Here is a 14,464-nt window from a genome sequence, read left to right as displayed (position 1 = left end):
ACATTAGTAGTGGCATTTTGAATCAGCTATACTACAACACTAATAATATGTTATTCAAATAAAAATTAATTAGCAACTAGAGATTATAGTTTGTCCTGCTGATTGTTATATCAGCATTTTAGGAACCTGATAGAAGGAATCATCACCAAACAGGCCAGTGAGAATGGCCATGTAAAGTAGGGGCAGATATTAGGGAAAACTACAGGAAACCATGAGATAGTACCACCTGTGCAGCCACGTGAAGGACCTGGTGGAACCAGGTGATGGAGGTCAGGGACAACCCTGACAATTACAGTTACACTGTACTCTCGGAGCAATTTAGCCAAACTCCTCTACAGGCAGCTGCTAGATTGGAACAGTGAAAAACCCCTGCCAGCCCTTGTCTCTGCCTCAACCACATAAAAGTATTATTAAGACATGTTATTCTATCCTCTTAAGTGTAAAAGGGAAAGGCTTAAGGTATATGTTATATACATAAAGAATCTAGTTATTTAGGTATTTGTTTCCTAAAGTTACTTTGTACTTCAACTCATAGAAAATACTTGGAGAGGTTTTGTCCCATTTGTTTGTTGAGCGCTGCACCCGGCTCCTGTGCAACCATTGTCACAAATGACTTAATTACATGTGGGTAAGACATACCAAAATAGGTATGTACTGTATTTTGCCATGTATGATGTGCGTCCATGGCTTTGTGCACATTACACATGGGATTATTATGCCCATGCATGTAATCATTATGCCCTTGTATAATGCACATCCTTATTTTTCCCTCAAAAATTTGGGCCAAAAAAATGCACATTATACACAGTGAAATACAAGAATGTGGAGGCAATAATTTTCTTTGTAGGATACACATGTGAATAATTACTGATAGTGGTTCTACTTTGTACTGTTTCCCATATGTCAGAAAGCATTAATCGAGAAATAATGTATATTCAGGTTAGTGATATATCTCAGAAATTAGAGAAGCAAGCTGTTACCACATCCACAGAAGCAGTGTCATCTGGTTGATGTGAGTTACTGAGGGACCATGTAGCAGAAGCTGATATAAATATATGCCCTCTCCGCGTGTCCCAGTAAAAGAGCTGCCAGATCCTCCAGAAGAGCTATGTGACATGAATGTGACTCATCCTGATAAAATGATATTCTACGTTCCTCACTTCAGGAGCTTTTATATCATTCTGCTTTCGTTAAAGCCAGCTCCTTCTTTTCCATCTCCTTGAATTGACTGGTTCCCAATGCAATGCTTTCTATAGATCCCTTCAAAACTTCATTCAAAAATGTAAATCCAAATATAACCAGAGTCATTAAAATTAAGAACAATCAAACAGTAGCCAGAGGGGAGTGGGGAGAAGACAGTGGGAGAAGGGTTTTAGGGAACTACTATAAAGGACCCATGGACAAAACCAAGGGAGGGGGATGAAAGCAAGGGAGGGAGGTGGGTCTAGGGAGGGCAATGGGGAGAAAATACAGACAACTGTAACTGAACAATAAAATTATTTAAAAATAAAAAATGTAAATCCATTAAAAATTCTGTATCTCCATGTTTCTATTATGTAAGAACATAGAACTGCATTTTCACTGAGGCTCTTTATACTTCATATACCTATTAGCTATCCCCTCAAATAAAAAGACACTAAGTTTTAGTTTTTTAAAAAATACATATTTTAAAATATTGTAATATAGGAAAGTGTTTACTATAATCTTAAAAAGAAGTTTGGAGAATATTCAACAGACTATTTCCTGTTGTTGAGTTTTATATTGTATCTTTTTCAACTTTGTGTCATTTCTTTGGGAAATGTATCACACTTGTAGGGACTACGAAGTTGTTTATAGGTTGGGACATAACCCGAAAAGGGTTGCCTCTCATTGATCAGTGACCTGTTATAGATATGACTATGGAAAATTTTACATCTACTAAAATCTTACTTCCCTAGCATGCTTTGCTGAGATTTTTTTTAAATTGCATTTTCTCAAGTAATATGAAGATTATAAGTAGGGTATGAATTAGTCTTTTATGAACACGTTAGTCATTTTGGAACTGTTCTTAAGGAATTCCTAAAATCTATTTGTGCAATTATATAATAATGGTGTTTAAACCTTAGTAGAGAAATAAGCCTAGCAAAACCCAGGTCATTCTAACATAATGCCTTCATGTCTAAAATTTCAAAATCTAAAGAGAGATTATATAGTGAACAGCCTTTCTCCCATGTACATTCAAAATGTCACTGTGCCATTTACTAGAAGACATGACAGAAAGAATATTCTTGGAATATCTGAGTCACAGCACTGGAAAGGACGAAATAATGATGGTGAAGTCATTGCCCTTCTTTGTGTCCTATGTCCATTTGTTTGTCTGGCCATTATAGACAAGAGGGTATTTTTGTTTCAAAAGGATTATGAAAGGTATAAGAAAGTTAAGAAGTGCCCAGATTAAGATTTTACTATGGCGTATGAGCCCTAAGCATCTGAAAGTCTAAAGAAAAACAAAGTAAATTAACTACATTATTTCTGTTGTTTGTGATTTGAGCAGTACTTCTCCAAATTTGATGTGGATGAAAATTACTAGGGCAGGTTAGAATGAATGATTCTAGTTTAGCCATAACCTTAAAATCATTGGAGCTAAGGAATCTACACTGTTTTAAATAAAACAACTCAGTTGTTTCTAGAGTAGATCCAGAGAAAACAGTTTTTTTTAAACATGTTTGTTTAAAGCCTTTTTTTAAGGTTGTTCAGTGAAAGAATATAGGATTGGCGTGGATTGGAAGATAAAATTCTGGTTACCTTTCCCCCTGAGGGTGTTAATAGACAGACAAAGGTGTTGGCAGTCTGAGCTTCCACTGGAAGCTTTAGAAAACATTTTTAATGCATTAAGGTATCAAGAGTGTATTTAAGATCACATGTGAATTGAATTTTTCAAAACTTAAAACAACACCACATATATTAAGAGAAACTTGGTCTTCATTCATTTTTATTGTGACTTTACCCTTATCTGTTCTGTAGCCACCTTCCTTCAGACCTCTCTGCTCATATATTGTCTTCCTAGTGAATCCTTCCCAACATACAAAGTTTCAATCATCCACTTCCCAGCCTTTCCTACTCATTGTGACTTGCTTTCATCACAGCACAGATTACCATCCAGCATGTTATATATGTGCTTATTTATGGTTTTTGTCTCTGCCTTCCCCCTTCAGTATAGTTACGTCGATGAGGCAGGATTTTGTTTTGTTCAGTGTTGTATTGCCAGTGCCTACAGGGGTACCTAAAATGTAATAGGTGTTTACAAAGTGATTTTTGCATAAATAAGTAAATTAATAAAAGAACTTTTGATCATCTTTTTTTGCTTTTCTTGCTGACTTCATTAATTTGTGAGTAATTTATCATAGTGAGATATATATAAAGTGTTCCATAGGAAAAAAGTAGATTGGAAGAGATTTCTGAAGGAAAAAAAGGATTTCACTATGAATGTCCTTCTAGAATCATTGAGGTCAAACTAGAAAAGATGCCAAATCCTCTGTTATAAATAAGAAAAAAAGAAAAGTTATGCAGACCAAAGGAAAAGAGAGAGCCACCCATATAAACATATTGACACACTTAGTGATATATTTTACCATAAAATATTGGTTTAGTTTATTTTGAACAGAGAAGTAAAAGAAAATAGCAAAGACTATTAGAGACACTTAAAGTGGTATATCGAATATTTATGGTAATTAGGAAATTTGGATCACGGTACATTTTTTAAGTGTTTAAAAGCTGGAGAGTAGAAATGTTTAACAGGCGCTCAACTATGCTATTTTTGGATGAAGTCAAGAAAAAAGGTTTTTTTTCCAAAAATGTGTTTTTTTTAAGAATAGCACAATCTTTCCAAAAGTTTTCAAACACATGCAGTTTTAATATTTTCTGTCAATTATATTGACAGCTTTGTAAATTAATGTTCTTTAGCTTCCTTGTCTCGTTTGCCTGAAGTTTTTTTCTCAGTTTAATTCATTTCTTGAGTTTACTTCTATACCATGCCCATTAGCCTCTTGCTGGTATCATTACAATTTTGCTATGCACTCTGCTGAGTTCACCATTTCCTGTTATTGATTTCCTGTAAATTTCTCATAACAGATCTTATAGGAGAACACCATTGAGAAAAGTACCTGAAAATTATAACAAATATTTTACAATTGGTTTCCCAGTAGAAGCTTTTAGATAGGATTTTTTTTTTTTACATTTGGGATTAATTTATCTTTTAATGTCTCATTGCACATTCTATTTTTAAAATTATTTTATTATTGTTCAAGTACAGTTGTCTGCATTTACCCCCCACACACACTACTCCCCCACCACCCCAGCCATCCTCACCTCCCTCCCCTGATTCCCCCCCTTTGGTTTTGTCTATGTGTCCTTTATAGTTGTTCCTGAAAACCCTTCCTCACTCCCCCCCATTATCCCCTCCCACCTCCCTGCTGGTTACTCTCAGATTGTTCTTAATTTCAGTGTCTCTGGTTATATTTTGCTTGCTTGTTTGTTTTGTTGATTAGGTTCCACTTAAATGTGAGATCGTATGGTATTTGTCTTTCACCACCTGACTTATTTCACTTAATATAATGCTCTACAGTTCCATTCATGCTGTCAAGAAGGGTAGGGGCTCCTTTTTTCTTTCTGCTGCATATATTCCATTGTGTAAATATACCATAGTTTTTTTATCCATTCATTTGCTGGTGGGCACTTAGGTTGCTTCCAGCTCTTCACTATTGTATATTGTGCTGCTATGGATATTGGGGTGCATAGGTTCTTTTGCATCGGTTTTTCAGGTTTCTTAGGATATAATCCCAGCAATGGAATTGCCAGGTCAAAAGGCATTTTCATTTTTAGTTTTTCATACTGCTTTCCACAGTGGCCGTACCAGTCTGCATTCCCACCAATAGTGTACCAGGGTTCCCCTTTCTCTACAACCTCTCCAGCACTCATTGTTTGTTGATTTGTTTATGATGGCCATTCTCACCAGTGTGAAGTGATAGCTCATTGTGGTTTTAATCTTCATCTCTCTAATGGCTAGTGGTGCCGAGCATCTTTTCATATGTCTCTGGGCCCTCTGTATGTCCTCTTTGGAGCAGTGTCTTCAAGTTTTTTGCCCATTTTTTAATTGGATTGTTTGTCTTCCTGGAGTGGAGTCATATGAGTTATTTATATATTTTGGAGATTGTTCTATCTAGGTACTAAGATTTCTCTAATTTGTATGTTCTTATCTTTCCAAACTAAAAATGGTAAGTAACTGACTCAGCTCACAGGCCTACATATCAGTGACTATATTAGAATGAGTATTCACAAAGGGGTACCTCTCTGTTGTGTAGGTCCCGGAATGTATAGAGAAACACAAGACTGAGTAGTACATCATGGAGTCTATAACGTTCTCACACAGATTTTTTTTTTTAGATTTTTACAAAGACAGAAAGAGCAAAGCATCTAGGAGGTGAAGGTACAGGATAAAACTGGGGACTGACACAGGCATGGGATAGGAATGGAAATGTTTCTCATCTTCGTACTTTTATCTGAAAGTGGACATCTGTTTCTTCAAAAGAGTAAAAAGAAGGGGATATCCCAAATTAAGTCTATATAATATTTATTTTCTAAATTATTCTTTTGTTATAACTGTTAGAAACTCTGATTTTGAAATGTTAATCCCGTAATAAAAATCCTGTATTGGTTTATACAGAGATTTTAAGTTTCTCTAACTCAGAAAAGGCATGAACTAGATTTAGAGGACCTGTTCTCTCAGGTTCTTCACCTACTCTTCATTTCTACATTCATGAAATGCATACACTCATACCCTCCATTGGATATTCCAATGATGATTTATTTTCTGTAATGTGGTCTGAGCTCTTTTGAACAAATCTCTAGGTAAATATAGCATAACTTTGACATAACATTCCAGCAGTGTTTAAAATTTCTTAGGAAGTCACAAGCTGTATGAAAATGTGGAGTAAACCAGATAGAGTCCTGTATGACAGAGGCAGAAACCTACTTGAAGTACCATTCCCCTCCACATCCCTTGAACAGCCACATCTGTGTCTACTGTGAGGTCCGGACAAGGACCCACGTCATCTATAAAGCTCACTCTGGCTTACGCAGAGACCATGACACTGTCTCTTATGCAGTCAGTTATCACTAGTGACACTTATACAAGCATGTCTCTGGTATCATTACAGCAACATTCTATGTGTGTGCTCCTCATCAATTCTGTGAGGCCATAGCCTTCTTCAGAGCAATGTTTTATGATAGGTAAGGGGTATGAGCATACAGTCAAAAGTAGGATTCCTACCTCGGATGCATGGTCTTTGAAGGATTTTGGAAAATGTTAGTGGTGCCAAAATACTGGAGTTAGTCAAATATCCTGATTAAAATGAATAATAAAAAAGGGGGGGTAGATTTCAAAGATTTTAAAATAGTGAACTTAATTTTTATTTCTAGTGGAATCCTAGAATGGACTCAGAAAACAGCACATAGGAGAGGAGCATTTCACAAAAAGCTTGCCTAGACTTTTAAAAATGTTGCTTTGCCAGATATACCACCATGACTGTTGTAGACCGCTCTGCCTGGTTTTAGGAATTGTATCTCGATCCCTTGTGGCTAAGGGCGAGGAATGGCCTTTGGAGTGCCAGCCACAGGAGACAAAGCCTGTCTCTGGTAGCAAACTCTGCTTCAGTTCCTCTCCCTGCCCCCAAAGCTTGGTCTGAAGTCAATGATGGGTAAGACCCCTCACAGTGGGGGGCAACCTAAGCCAGACTTGATCACTTGGGAGGCCTTCATGGAAGGACTCGGGCTGCAACAAAGAGCAATGGACTTTTGCCCCACCCCTCCCTGGCTTTGACATAGCCCCCCCCATGTCCTCTGGGAGAAGCACTTCCTGGCTCTAATCCCCTTAAGCCTGAATATCTGATGGGGAGGGGTGCAGCTCCTTGCCTTGCTAGAGTGAGTCCTGGCAGAAAATCTGGCATCACAAAGACTTCCTGATAAACCTGTGAAATCTGCTCTGCTAAGAGTGCTTTCATTCATATGATAAGGGTCCAAGAGGAAATGAGTATGTCTCCCAAAGTTTCTGCAACTCTCTACCTGACAGACATTGACTCAGACTCTGAAGCCCTCATATTTCTTTGAAATGTTGTTTACTGTTTGATCCTTGCTGCCCTGTATTCCTGTGTATTACAACCCAATAAAAGGCTATGGAGGAAGGCGCTCAGGGCCTTTTTCTCCTCAGAGAAACTGGCCTCTGCTGGCCTTTGTCTCCCCTGAGAAACTGAACACAGCTCACTTCTCCTCACCAAGCAGATCCATCATGTCTCGGTCATTATTCACTGGTGTCCGTGGCATTCGGGAGGACTTGTGAGCAAGTTGCTCCCACACATGACAACCTACATATAGACAAGTCTGAGGAACCAGGGCTCATGGCAGGCTAACCCTGAGGGAGCATGTCCACCTCTGGGAAGGAGCCACTCACCTGTTTCAGGACTGTAACTTTTACCTGCTTTGGCCTATTCATCATGTCATCAATGACTTCATTAACTGAGAACATATATATCATGTTTGTTTCTTAAACCTGTAATAAAGCAAGTTTTGGAAGCAATAGTAAATATGACAGATGCCCAAATCAGGATTCAAAATCCTCTAAGACCCTGGCCAGGTGGCTAAGTCAATAAGAGTGTCATTCTGTACACGAAAAGGTCAAAATGGTGCAGGTTCCATCCCTAGACAGGGCACATACCTAAGCTGTGGGTTCAGCCCCTGGTCAGGGCCTGTACAAGAAGCAGCTGATTGATGTTTCTCACATCTCTCTCTATATATGTATCTTTCTCTCCTCTTCTCTCCCTCTTTCCCTCCCACTTCTCCTTTCTCTCTCTAAAAATAAATTACAAAGCATATCCTTGGATGACAATTAAAATTACTAATGTAAAAAAAATTAAGAAGCTAAGAGATTTTAAATATGGGTAATGCTTGTAAAGCTCAGAAAGAGACTACCAAAATATTTGACACAGTCCTCTGTGCCTTTCCTAAATCGGAGAGACAATAGTCCTGCTTTATTCTGTACGGGTAGGATACAAGTGGATGATTTCTTTAAATACATGTTTATTTTTTTAATTTTAAATATTTTTTATTGTTGTTCAAGTACAGTTGTCTCCCTTTTTCCCCACCCAAGCCATCCCCACCTCCCACCCTTGATCCTACCCGCTTTTGGTTTTAACACATGTTTAAAGTCTGTGCTCCAGGAAATTAGTGACATGAAACATGTAGGACTCATTAACTAACAGAGCATGTTTTATAATGAAGACCCTTCAGAAGCAGGATTGGATCTGTAGATATTTAAAGATGTCACATACAAGAAGAATTATTAAGTTAGTTGCAAAGGGCAAAATATGACTCAATGAACATGGACAGGCAGATAGAAAGAAAAACTTTTCCAACAACTACTTCTATTTAAAATGAAAAGTACTTCCCTGAATAATGCATGTGGAAAACTCATTTTGTGATCCTGAAGTTCATGATGGTTACTAAATACGTAATTATTAAACCAAATAAAAATTTAGCACTTTTTTCTGAGTTTCATTAGATACGCTCCTACACAAATAAGATCTGTTGATTAACAAGGTTTGTGGTTCAAGTCAACAAACTCTCCTGAAGTGCACAACTAATGGAACTCTATAGTGTCAGGGAGCCGATGCCCTAGAGGCTGCAGAGGAAGTGGCAGGGGTGATGGCTGCATAACACAAAGTGTTTCACTATGATTGACATATTGTAAATACTTTGGTCTTGTTAAAGGAAACAACTCAGCAATTAATACTTTATAAATAAAATAAAATAGAAATCATCAAATATGGACCTTGTGGTACATGATTGCATCACTTTCAACTTTCAAAAATGAATATAGGTTATGATATTTGGAATAAGTGGTTTTCGTGAATAGATTTTATAAAATGGGTCATTGAATCTATGAGAAAGGACATGCACATTTTTAATGCAAAAAATTGGAGGTGGAATCTTTAAAGAATCTTACTGCCAAATAAAAAAATCTGTCATTCTGTTTGTATTTTACACAATCCTATAATTTTTTATGTATGTACTCAAGATACATTCATTCTTCCTCTGCTTATTTTTAGGGTACTTTGAATCCCTATTGTGTGTTATGGGATGACTCAAAAACGTAAGTGACAGATGTTTTCTTACATTATTTTGGACTAAATATTCAGAGCACATTAAGTTATTTTAGCTGCCTGCTAGTCAACAGAAATAGGATAACTTAGTAGGATGGTGTTACATTCAGAGAGAAAGCATCATCCCTTTTGGGTCTGCAGGACAGCCTGAAGAATGTGTCTGTGTGTGAAGATGCCATCCAGTTATGTCCCCAGATAGACTTGCATTACCTAATGTGTATGGCATGTTGTGATGTGAATTCTATGACAATTTTTTAAAAGCTTTAATATTTCAAACTCATAGAGTCTCAAAGGCTATTTCAACATTTTGCCTGAGTAATTCAGTTTAGCATTGCAGAATAAAAGAGCAATCTCTATGGTCATTTAGGCAATACATTACTTGCATGACCTTGAATCTATTATCGCAGCAATGCAATATTTATGTAGCCCTTCTGAATTGTTTGTTATGAAACACACAGAGTAACATTTAATTTTCATTCATATATTTTATAAATTCATGAAGACAAAAGAAAATAATTGCAATAAATAAGGATGAATAATTCTTTTATGTCTTTTTTTATATAAGTAATTTTAATATATCTGGTCAAAATTATCTCAATCTGGTAATTCTATAAATTTTAATGTCTTTAAGAGAAGAAAAATTCATGAATAAGTCTGGATTGAACTCCTATACTTTAAATACTTATGTAGCTTTATTTCAGTGCAGTAGCCAAGGTTTTCTTTTTTGTCTTGTAAGGAGGGGAGATAAATATCAATAAATGCCCCAAGTTCACAGCACCATGGCAATATGTTGTCAGATAAGGCACCGTGCTGTTGGCTTCTATATATTCTAAGATTTTTACCTGTGTTCTTTACCCCAAATCTGATCTATATCTGAGGTGTTACAATATTGCTTGTCTCTGTCCAGTAATTATTGGAGACTCTAGAAGAGGGGCATTCTTAAGATTTTTAGGTAAAGAGCAAACCTACTAGCAATGTACTTATTCCTCAGACACTAATACTACTTAAACTACAGTATTTATGTGGGTGAGGAATCAATGATATTAAGCATAATTTTTACTATAGACTCTGATATTCTAGTGATCCTTTTCTATGAACCCTAGTGCCACGAGGACAGTCCCAATGGCCCTGTGATATGAGCTGGATGCCCTTACTGATGTCAGTATATTTTCTTTTTGAAATCCCACAGAGAAGTCCATGGTAGTAAACTATGCAAGCTTTTTTCTTTACCAGCAGCCAGAGAAGACTTGGTAGTATATTATAAAGCACTGTTTGGTGCAATACTACACAAATATAATTGAGTGTTTGCCACTCAAGAAGAACATGGCATTTTACATTCTTGATTATTGCTACTTACACATCTCCATGAGTAACAAGCAACCTTGATTTAGTTTTATCATCCTTTTAGTAGTGTGCTTCCCAAACGGGGGAAAGTGTTATTCAAAAATACTTTCAGGACTGTTAAAGGGATACTACAGGAAGAAATAGCATTCCTCTATTTTGGGCCTATCTTGATTCCTTTCACAGATTGTCTAAGATGTTAAATTCAGTTTATTAAACAATTGGCATTTGAGGTTAGCGTTAACTTAGGAATCAATCACATACTACTTTCTCTAACATGTGCTGATAACATAATTCTTCTCCATTACAAAGGACATGGCTGAGCTTTACAAAATTTAAGTGTTAAGTTGTCCTTGAAGAAAACTACTCAGTGAGAAAAGGTGTGTTCAGCTGTCTTTCAAAGCAGATTATCTCAAGAGATCAGACAGTTCATGTTTTCTTGATGTGTCTGAAAAGTGATCAAAAGCTCTCTGCTGAGACAGAACTTCTGTCCTATCACACTTTTTATCAGACTGTTTCATCATTAAATTGTTTGGGCGAGTTTCAAACAGTGAAAGTGAAGACAACTTTATTTCCTTTCTTCACATCTGTTCTCTTTCTTTGGTGGTCATGTTCATAACACAATAGTTTTTATCAATGCAATGATTTTAAATTTGAGTTTACATGGTTCGCTATAGTTTATAGTGAAATGCTCTAGCTATTTTTTAATATAAAAAGGGCTGACTTAAATCATGTTTTTAGGATTATAGTTATAAAGTTGAAATTAGAAGTCGTCTTTTAATTTTGGTGCAAGTTATCAAATTGCCTTACTTTTCAATTATTTTAAATTAATTTTTAGTTGTAAAAGTAATACATGAGTATCTTTTACTTGTTAAGATTTAAAACAAGTAAATATTTTAAATGCATGAGGTGGTCATGAGGATCAGCAGAAAACATGCTCCTCCAGGGCTTGTCCCAGGGGTTAAAACGTGGCGGGCACTCAGTAAAGGTTTGGGGCACAGGTGAGTTTATCCAATAGTTGATTGGTTCATTGGTTATTTAGTGCAAGTTTCTAGCAAGGAAGGGGAGCTCTTTATTTTGCTTTGACTAAACAAAATGCACCCCATATATCTATAAAAGTAATTTTTAAGGTGTCAGATACTTTCAGAATGAGTATTAGATTGAAAAGGAAAAAAAACAACTAACCTGGACAAAAAATGGCCAAGAGATGCTGGTCCTAGAAAGCTCTCATTAGTGTTTACATGCACTTTACATCTTACCTGCCTCCCTCCTCCCTCTGATCCTCATAAAGTCACTGAGTTCACTTCGCAAAGTATTTGCTTAAACTAAATGTTTTAAAAATTAATAATAGCAAAACTGGGATTTCATCCAATATTTCTCACCAATTTATACTGTTGTTGGAGTCCCTGGGGTGATTCCAAGAGACCCTTCTGACAGGATTTTTTAAATTATGCTAAAATATTAATGACCATAGTATTAATAGGAGCAATCTAGAGTTGGCTGGTAAGTATAGGCCCCTGGTGAACCTCTCTTAATTTGCTAATGTCTGTGGTTCTATTTCTGAAAAGATCCAGGTTTAAATTGCTGAGTATTCATTTTAGATTGTGTTAAAATTGTATTTTTCAGTTGTTTTAAAGATTCAAGCTAAAACTTTTTCTTACTTATATAGCCTTTAAAAAACAGACTAGATATTTTTTTATGTTAAGTCTCGTAATGGCCCACTTGTACTGCAGGTAATAATTATTTTACAGTTTTGGTATTAAAGACACTTAATAATTAAAGGTAGCTAATATCATCTCTCATACCATTAACCAGGCAGTTCACTATATATTTGTAAATACCTCCTAAAAGCCTTCATATTCTTTCTGAAATTATTTAAGTTATAGATTTGAATTAACATTAGCAAGTGTGAAATCAATGTAAATAAAATTATTAGGATTTGGCAATAAGTACATAAATCACAGCCTTTGTACCCAGTCATGGTTGTTTTAGTTTTATTGAGGAGAATGATAAGGTTCCGTAAGCTGGATTTGGTAGCAAAGGTCATGTTTTTAGTGCATTCCTGGAGTATGCTTTAAATTTGTCAAAGTAGCCAATGTTTCTCTTTGGCTTTATACAAAGGCAAGAAGGAAAGACCAAGATCATAAGTTAGGGATCACTGAAGAAAAGTGACAGGATGACAATGTATGTATATCTTGGTGATTGTAAAGGATAGCTCAATGAACACAGAAGTGCTCGTGTTCTTTTGAATTAGTGTTTTGGGTTCCATAAGATATATTCCCGGAAGTGGGATCACTGGATCAAAAGGCAGATCCATTTTTAATTTTTTGAAATATCTCCACACTGCTTTCCACAGTGGCTATATCAGCCTACATTCCCACCAACAGTGCAAAAGCATTCTCCTTTCTCCACAACCTCACCAGCACTCATTGGTTGTTGATATATTGATGATGGCCGTTACGACAGGTGTGAGATGGTATCTTGTTGTTTTAATTCACATTTCTCTGATGATTAGTCACATTGAGCATCTTTTTGTATATCTACTAGCCATCTGTATAACCTGTTTGGAGAAGTGACTACTCAGGTTCTTTGACCATTTTTAATGGATTGTGTGTCCATCAGTAGATGAGTGGATAAAGCAACTATGAGATATTTACACAATGGAATACTACTTGGCCATAAAAAACTTACCCTTGGACAGCATAAATGGACCCAGAGAATATTATGCTAAGTGAAAGAAGCTAGTCAGAGAAAGACAAATACCATATGATTTCACATATGTGTGAAATCTGATAAACAAACTGAATTAACAAGCAAAATAAATGCAGACTCATATATAGGGAGCAGGAAGACAGCGATTGAGGGGGAGGAGTTAGGGGTTGAAAGGATCAAGCAAAAAGGAAAAAGGACTCATAGACATGAACAACCATGTGGTGACTGCAGAGGATTATAAGGGGGTAGATGGTCATGGAAAAATACAATATTTAAAATAAAAGTATGTAGTGTAATGATTTTTGCTCTAAAAAATGAACTTATTTTTAATCATTTTTATTTGTGATTTAATGGACAAAAGTAATTATACTTGCATATAAATTAAGTAGTAACTGTAACTACAATATCTTACAAATTATATATGGGGTCAAATTGAGTTCATATTGCAGACGACATTTTACAAAAATTGAAAACAAAAGAAGTCATTATAAAATATGTATAAATGGAGTCTATAAAAAAGAAAATACAGGCCTATCTCAGAGATATTCCAGGTTTAGTTCCAGACCACTACAATAAAACAAACATTGCAATAAAGTTAGTTACACAGATTTTTTTATTTCCCAGTGCATATAAAGTTATGTTTATTCTATATTGCAGTCCATTACATGTGTAATAGCAGTATGTCCTAAAAATAATGTATATAGCTTAATTAAAAAATACTTTGTTGCTAGAAAATGTCAACAATCTTCTGAGCCTTCAGCAAGCAATCATCTTTTTGTTGGTAGAAGGTCTTGCCCCCCCCCATGTTTATAGTTGCTAACTGATCAGGGTGGTGGTTGCTGAAGGTTGGGGTGGCTGTGGCAATTTCTTAAAATAAGACAACAGTGAAGTTTGCTTCACTCGTTGATTTTTTATTTTACAAACAGTTTCTCAATCTTCTACTAACGCTGCAATGAACATAGAGGTGCTATGTTCTTTCAAATTCATATTTTGGGATCCTTCGGATATATTCCCAGAAGTGGGATTACTGGCTCAAAAGGCAGGTCCATATTTAATTTTCTGAGTTATTGCCACACTGCTTTCCACAGTGGCTATATCAGCCTGCATTCCCATCAACAGTGCAAAAGCATTCTCCTTTCTCCACAACCTCACCTGTACTCATTGTTTGTTGATATATTGATGGTAGCCATTCTGACAGTTGTGAAATTATATCTCATTGT

The 14,464-nt window shown here is 36.1% G+C and overlaps 1 protein-coding gene across 1 annotated transcript in view; it reads left to right on the top strand.

Annotated features, from left to right (window-relative positions):
- Positions 1-14,464, top strand: part of ADGRB3 (adhesion G protein-coupled receptor B3) — a 736,029-nt gene that overhangs the window by 414,039 nt on the left and 307,526 nt on the right. Inside the window, exon 16 of the mRNA XM_037139787.2 lies at positions 9,138-9,181. Within this exon, the coding sequence (XP_036995682.2) occupies positions 9,138-9,181 (44 nt within the window). The remainder of the gene's footprint in view (positions 1-9,137; positions 9,182-14,464) is intronic.

This window comes from Artibeus jamaicensis, unplaced genomic scaffold, assembly GCF_021234435.1.
Source record: "Artibeus jamaicensis isolate MK-2021 breed Jamaican fruit bat unplaced genomic scaffold, CSHL_Jam_final contig_388, whole genome shotgun sequence".
NCBI lineage: Eukaryota > Metazoa > Chordata > Mammalia > Chiroptera > Phyllostomidae > Artibeus > Artibeus jamaicensis.
Note: the sequence above shows the minus strand (reverse complement) of the source record. Positions and strands in the feature narration are given on the sequence as shown.